The sequence below is a fragment of the Stenella coeruleoalba genome, assembly GCF_951394435.1.
Source record: "Stenella coeruleoalba genome assembly, chromosome: 8".
In the NCBI taxonomy this organism is placed as follows: Eukaryota; Metazoa; Chordata; class Mammalia; order Artiodactyla; family Delphinidae; genus Stenella; species Stenella coeruleoalba.
The window spans coordinates 71,320,553-71,328,259 of record NC_137154.1 but is presented as its reverse complement, the minus strand read 5'-3'; the positions used below and the strand labels follow the sequence as shown (position 1 = coordinate 71,328,259).

The 7,707-nt window shown below is 38.6% G+C and overlaps 1 protein-coding gene across 8 annotated transcripts in view; it reads left to right on the top strand.

Annotated features, from left to right (window-relative positions):
* The first annotated feature begins 1,272 nt into the window (after positions 1 to 1,272).
* MTMR2 (myotubularin related protein 2) overlaps positions 1,273 to 7,707 on the top strand; it is a 108,489-nt gene continuing 102,054 nt past the window's right edge. For 2 of the 8 annotated variants that reach the window (XM_079930345.1, XM_079930344.1), the window contains exons 1-2: positions 1,458 to 1,625; positions 2,776 to 2,852. Coding sequence is in view for 2 of the 8 variants with exons in the window: in XM_079930346.1 (XP_079786472.1) it covers positions 1,546 to 1,625 (80 nt within the window). In the remaining 6 variants the exon portion in view is untranslated. Of the gene's footprint in view, positions 1,626 to 2,775; positions 2,853 to 7,707 lie in introns of those variants that run through there. The other 6 variants (XM_079930340.1, XM_079930341.1, XM_079930346.1 and 3 more) reach the window with 5 other exon arrangements.

Here is a 7,707-nt window from a genome sequence, read left to right as displayed (position 1 = left end):
ATTTTTATACCACATACACGAGGTGATTGGGATTCAGTCTCTATCAGAAAAATTCTTTTATGTATCCTTCCTATGGCATTCCTTTGTCCTCTGTAACAGAAAATTACCAGCAGAAGCATTTCTCCTTCACCCAGTTCTGGTTCTCTTATCACAGTTCTATCCCTCTACCCTCCCTTCCTGCCCTGCTTGGGAATTTGAGAGGACAGGGAAACATTACTAAAAGTTTGCCCTCTGTCCAACACCACTGCATCCAACAGTATATGTGTCTAATCTTTTCACACAATTAACAGTTCCTTCCCCATTTCCTCTTTCATACTGTTTTTGTGTGGACAATGGATTAATGCCAAAAGTGATTTTCCCCTTCAGACACTTCCAGACCACAGAGACTTTAATCCAACTCACAGTAGGACTGAAAGTTTCAGCTTCTGTTCTAGTGCCCTTTCTACAATGCTGGGCCAGGGGTGCAACGGAAATAGAATGAACATTAACTTTTTCTCTACCTGTTTTATACTTTCCCTATTACCCTTCCCATACCAATCACTTGCTTACTTCTCAGCCCTGCTTCCTACATCTTCCCCTCCTACAGCCACCATTTTTGAAGTTGTTTTAGAAACTGTTGATATACATTAGTCCATTCCATCCTAACAACCCCTACGGAGACAGTAGTAATACTACTTACATTTGAGTATTTTCTATGTATCAAGCATTATTTTAAGCATTTAACATGTATTAACTCATTTAATCTCTGAAGCTATTATTATTCCTTTTTTAAAGATAGGGAAGCTGATGTTCCATGCCTTGAATTACACTGCAAATAACTGGCAGAGGCAGGATTTGAATGCATGACTAACTCTAAAGCAGTCTTTATGATTTAATGAACAACTATTTAATCATTATTTTCAGCCCCCAATCCGGTGAACATTTTGCCATCTCATCTCTCACATCCTTATCCTTTACGCGTCCCTATGTTCTCTTCCTCCCTTCCTCATTCCCCAAGTCCCTCTGCCCCCTCATCCTACTGTTTGCCCACGTTCCTTTATTACTCTGTCCTCCCACTTTCCCTGACCTCCACATTCCTGTCACAATCTTCCCCGTCCTTAAGGTCCTTGTCTCTTTCTTCTCTTGAGACGCTCGTTCGTAACATTCCCTGTTTCCTCTCTCTTATTTTTAAAATGTCCCCTCCTTCCGCAGCCCTGGTCCCTCCTGCCTCCCGGAATCCCCTCCCCTCCGGTGCTGCCCCCTCACTTTCCCATCGACCAGCGGAGGCACGGCGGACACAGCTGGCGCGGCGCGTGGGGGCGCTGGGGGTCACAGCGTGCGTGGCGCGTGGGGGGCGGGCGTCTGAGGGCGCCGCGGAGTCCTCCGGCTCCCCGGCAGCCCCCGCGCGCGGTGCAAGCTGGGGGAACATGGCCGCTTCCGGTCTCCCTCCTGGGCCGGCGCGGGCCTGACCGCGGCCCCTGCCAGTCGCACTCCGCCCTCCGTTTCTCCAGCCCGGCAGTCGCGGAGGTCGCTGCAGGCTTTCTCTCCCGCTGCCTCCGCCGCGCCATGGAGAAGAGCTCGAGTTGCGAGAGTCTTGGCTCCCAGCCGGCAGTAGCACGGCCACCCAGCGTGGATTCCCTGTCCAGGTAACCGGGACGCCCAGGGCCTTGCCCAGCGTCCGAGGGGGATGAAGAGGGGCCGGGGCCTCGCTGGATGGTGCCCCAGCTCGCCGCCTCTGGTTCCAGAAGACTGCGCCGGAATTCCTTCCTTAGGACTGGGAACGTCTTCTTTCTCCCTCTCTGGGGGTTAGAGGCTGGGAAAGAGGAGGTTAAAACTCACTGCTTCTCTTTCGGCTCCTCTACCTTTTGTATTCCGAGGTCGTTTTATCCGCGGTTGGGGAAGCCCCGGTTCATTACATTCTCTAATCTTTCATTACTTCTTAATTCATTTTTTGTATAGCCCTCCCCCCATTTCCTCCCTGCCTTTCTTTCTTGACCACTCTTTCCAGAATCATCCTCCAGTGTTTCCTCCATTCGTCTTTAAGTCTTTGCTTTTTGGTTTCTTGCCGACTCTTTCGTCTCTTTCCCTTCGCTTCACTTATTTCTTTTACTATTTTCCTTACATTCTGATCTCCACCCCCGCCCCCCCCCCCTTTGCTTTAAAATGTAAGTAAAAATACCCACCACTGTGCTTCTCTGGTCTGAATCTTGCAGCTGAAAGTCATTATTCCCGAGTAACTAATGAGTGGTAGTTTTCTTCCTTCTTGGGCTACCGGTTCTCCAGGTTATTTCTCTTGTACCAGATGGGATTTTGAGGAGGACTTTACTATGCAGCTTTGCAGAGAGCTGTTGTGAATGTTAACTACACGTGTTTCAGACGCAGTTTTTTCCTTTGGTTTTAAAATAATGATTTAAAATTTTATTAAGAAATAATTGGAAGACCTGTATTTGTTATATGGCCACAATGAAATCAGGTTCTTTTCCATTGAAAAATAGTCTAGTTGTTATTAGAGAGTTATTAGATACTAAACCGCTGTGAAAACACTATTTTCATTTTTTCCTGTGAATAAATTGAAGTTGCTCTGTGTCTTCTAATTCACTTTGGATTCTGCTAGATATGGGTGATACTGCCATTGTTTTTCCTGTGGCTGTTCGGGACCTCATTGGGAAATCATTAGCTGATCCCACCGTTCTAAATTAGATTCTCCTAAATGCGTTCATAGCAACCTGCCCACACTGTTTTCAGAGTCCTTGACAAGCACAGTGTAATTGTTGGTTTAATTGTCTTCTCTACTAGGCTGTAAGCTACTTGAGGACAAGGATCGTATTCATCTTCATATCACCAGCATTAAACAGAGACCCTGCCTGTCAGAGGTGCTTAATAAATGTTTTTTTTTTTAATTTGTATATTGAGTTATCCAGGAGAGAAGAATTTTTCTTTGTGTTTGATTATGTACAGTGTACATTTGTTTTAAGTATTTTTTAAGTTTATGTTTATTACTTGGAAATTTAGAAAGCTGGGGATTTACACTCAGCTGTAAAATCATTCAGAAAACAGGTTGGAAAATTACAATTTTATGGGAGAATTACGAATGACAACTATGGCTCAGGATAGAATGTAAAGAACAAAAATGAGGCAACTAGTAATCTCATCCAAGGGAGAGGATTTGGAACCACAGGAGGTAGCATAGTGTTGTTAGAAAGAAAGTACTGGAAGTCAGGAGGCTCAGGCTCTTTTAAAGTCCTAGGCTCAGCTAGTGATTTGGCCTGTATCATTTAACCTTTCCAGTCTGCAGTTTTTTCATCTTTTGAAATAAGGGGGTTGATCTAGAAAACCTGTAAGGTCCTTTGGAGCTCTAAAATTCTTTATCTTAATGATAATACTTGATGATAATAACCTTTGTTATGAATTTTTGCAATTACACTAAATAAATGTCTGTTAGTATTACAAACTAATGTACCTACCTGTGCCACTTAAGCACAATTATTTTCTAAAAAAAAAAAAAAAGTCCAGCAACTTTAAAGTTTATATATATACATTTTTAACTTCTTAATGAAACATTATGTTACATATGAATTTGAGAAAATTAAGAACTCCTTGAATTTTGACTAGAGTATGTTAGTTTCATCCCCTCCAGACAAAAATATAAGTATGACTCTACTTCCACAGGAAAATGCCAGCTTTTATTCCTCTTCTCTAGAAGGTGGAAAAATAACATTTGATTGTCTACTGTATACAGTCCACCCTGCTAAATTCTTTCATATCTTTTATTTCATGAATCATTACACCTGTTTGTGGTATTCTCTTTAATCAACATTATAGAAAAGCTGCATTGTAGACACTTGTTAGAAAGCCTAATTTTAAACTTAATTTAGGGTAACAGTCACAGATGATTCTAGTACATGGGGGATGGGGGTGGACAACTGCGGTTATAAAAGCAATGTTAAGTGGCTACCCAGATTAAGTTTATTACTTTTGTTAGCCTATAATAAAGCAAAATATTGGTGTTTGAACTGTATTATCTCAGCCTTTTGCAGAAATCTCACCCTTAAATTGTAGTTATGCTTTTGTTTTATACAATTAGGAAATTTTCATTTTCAAATTTTCAATTAGGAAATTGCCTTGTGAAATTGTTTTGATATCTCCTGTAGAATAATAGTTAATAATACTGTTCAGTGTGTTACAGATTGTCTTTTACACATTTGATTAACGAATTTCTGCTGAGTTTAGTTCCAAGGAAAATTGTTTATGCAAAAAATTATATTTCCTATTTGTTTGAAAATGGAAACTATTAATGCATCTTCAATTTGGCAAAAGACTTAAGTCAGATTTATAACTGAAGTTGGTAATATACTCATCTTTAATTTCTTCAAGTACTTCTGTTAGATGAATTCATTTTAAATATTATGTTTAAATGTGTTAATTTGTAAAATGTTTTACACTGTTCTGGAAGTAGGAAGAATATAAATCTGAGAAATAGTACTGTAACCTATGTGGTTGCCCATTGTTTTTTGGAAAATGACACACTCCATTTAAGTTGGGTGACTAGCTCTTGTGGGATCTGTAGTTCACACTAAGCATATATTGAATCTTGATATTTATATATCTACTGCCTATGTATGTATCTATAAATCTGTAGTCAGCTCAGAATTGCCGTTGCTCTAGCTTTGCCTTCTAGGTCATCATAGGCCTGATATCTTTGGTCACAGAAGAACAGTTTCATTCTTAATATGATATTCACATAGCAGTTTCCTAATCAACTGTATATGATTAGGAATTACATCATCTTGCATCCTTAAAAAAAGTAATTTTCTTTGGTGAGTCCTGCTTGGTATTGTCTACTTCAGTGAGCTGTTCAGCAGCTCTTGTATATCCTGCTATTGTCCATTCATCACACATGTTCTGCCCCACAGAGAGAGAGAGTTGTGAAAAAATTCACTTCAGCACACTGTTTATCTGGCTGTATTCCATAATTTTCTTCTTGTTGGTTTTGCTCTGATTCTTGTGTAGGATATTGATAAAACAACACTGTAGGCTGGATATGGTAGCTAGGGTAGGCCTGAGCCTTAGAATTGTAGAAGTTATACAGCAGAATTTGATACTATATTGGTACTATTCTGCCTTCTTAGTCTGGTTTTCCATTTTGTACACTGTTATAAAATGTACTGCTTAAGTGAGTTTCTTTGATTACTTTTTACAGTGCATAATCACATGCTAATATATCTGGTGCTGAATATGTGCCCAGTGAATGATTGAATAAAGAAATGTTGACTGAATGTTCACCCCACTTGTCTTATTTGCTGTTTCTATTCAAAGAATTAAAAAGGGTTTTCTTATGTGGATTTGGCCTGTAAAGTCACAACTTCAGGTTCAAGCTGGGAAGTTACCCTTGCATGAAGCCTCTTGACACCCTGAGCTATTTTATTGGCTGCATTATCTTTTCTGTGCCCACTCCTGCATGTCTTCACAACATTGTTTCCTTAGCCTACCGGATTTTCCATCTGTCTTGATTACTTTGGTCTCTTTCTCTCTAATTTATTTTTTCAGTCATTTTATTTAATGTATATTTCTTTCATCCTATATATATATATCCTCATTTTCTAATTACTCTGGGTACCACTTGTTTGTCTCAGATGATTTTGGGTTATCAGTTGATTTCTAGTCTGTATAGTCGTTAGTATTTATGAGCATTCTGTATTTACGTTTAACTTAGATTAAAAAAAATCAGAGGGGAGGTGCACATAATGTAATCAAAAAAGTAGCTCCAACTAATTAGATTTTTGAATTGCATGTCTTCCTTAAAATTATCATCATTTGAAAACAGTAGATCCTGGATTTCTGTTTCTATGAGTTTTGATGGTACTTACAGCCTGAAGAGGTAGGAGAGTTTTTAAGATTTCTAAAATACATTTTGTCATAAGGTCTCATTTCTAGTTTCAGCCCCAAGGTTACTTAGAGGTGATGTAAGTAGGAAACATCCTTTTAGGTTGTTTTTTCAGTAGTGGTGATGGATTTGTATCCAATCACACATTCTTACCAATACTCCTTTTGACTCTTGGCATGTCTTCTGAGGCAGCTGGCCTGATTGGTGGTAGAAACTATAGCTACAGAACAAAGTGAAGCTAATAGGTTGAATCTCCAACCTTGGCCTTGTTATTAACACCTTGCATCAGACATTGAACATTTTGGTAGCCTAAAAATTACTTATTTTGGGTTTCATTATAACAGGACCCTAAAAGAACCTTAAAGTTCTGTTAGATAAGATCCAATATTCTTGTGAACTAATCAGTAATTGTATATATCTTTCTGGAAGAACATTTAAATTACTTACCAATCAAAAGTATACAAGTTAATACTAAGGCTGAGACTGGGTCCTGTGTATGTTTTATTCTTTCTTCCTTATGCTATCATCAATAGTCTTCTATTAATATAGGTCAGTAGTTCCAGGACAGTAGCATCAGCATCCCTTGGGAATTTGTTAAAATACAGATTTCCTGGGCCTACCTCAAGTCTAACTGAATCAAAAGCTTTGGGGGTGGAGACCGCAGTTTGTATTTTAATAAGACCTCCAGGTGATCCTGATGCATGCTGAAGTTTGAGAACCATTGTCTTGGGTCTTTTCCTGATTGTTGCCTAGTAACTCCATCAATATTAGTTGAAATGGACTAGATTAAGGTCTGTGTTAGAACTACTATAAGCCTGTTACTTAGCACTTTTGTAAAAATACTGACTGAAGTAGTGAGAGGTAAAAGTCATCTCTTGTGGATTTATTGTATCTCGCTTTTTGGAAATTTCCTGAGCTTTTTTCTTTCGTAGCTACAAGAAAGAACACCAAATCAAGAATATATGTTTTAGGGTTTTCTTAAAAATAGATCCTTGGTGAGATGCATTAGTGGTAACATACATATTAAAAAAGTATTATAAAGAATTCCAGGAGGCCATCACCTGAACCAATAAAGGATTATGTCCAAGGGAAGGAAATAACCCAGATACAGATGTGCAGTAAGCAGTGAGTTTATTTTGGAAAGCTGCCAGTTAATGCTATTGTATTCAAATTCATCAGGGACAAAGGTTGCATGTGATTCAGGACTTGACCATTCTCTAGATTAGTATAGAATATTTTCTCTTTTTAAAGGAAGTTAGTTTTGAATAGGTAAAGCACTTGCCATCTCTGGGCCTACTCTATAATTTAGTTAAATCAGTGGGTAGGATTAAAACTATTGAGAGGTGATATGGATAGGGAGTGATCTTATAAGCCTGCATTCCACAGGAAGTCAGGTTAAAAGCGGAACTATGTAAAATGAAAAGATTGATACAAGGTTCTTAAAATTAAAGGGACTAGAGAAGATGCCCTCTTAATGAAAATAATAACCTCAATTCCCTTTCTTGTAGCTTTATTACACAGAACTGATTGTGCTTATCCCTCTTAATGTGTTTCTCTATACGTACCAATGTTGTCATCACTATAGACCACTAATGAGCAAGCTTCACAATTCTTCTCCTGGCCAAGTACATAGTACCCATGCAGTAATTGCTGATGAACTTTCCTTCTTTCAAAGACTCTTTACTGGATGTGATTAACTCTTGACCTCTTTAAGTACTTCTTAGTCTAGATTAAATAAGGGCAAATGCTATGTTTTCAATATAAAAAAAATTAACTTTTAAAATGTTTCAACCTATACACTTCAAAAAACCTAAATACACTTACTTGGAAAACTCTTTATTATT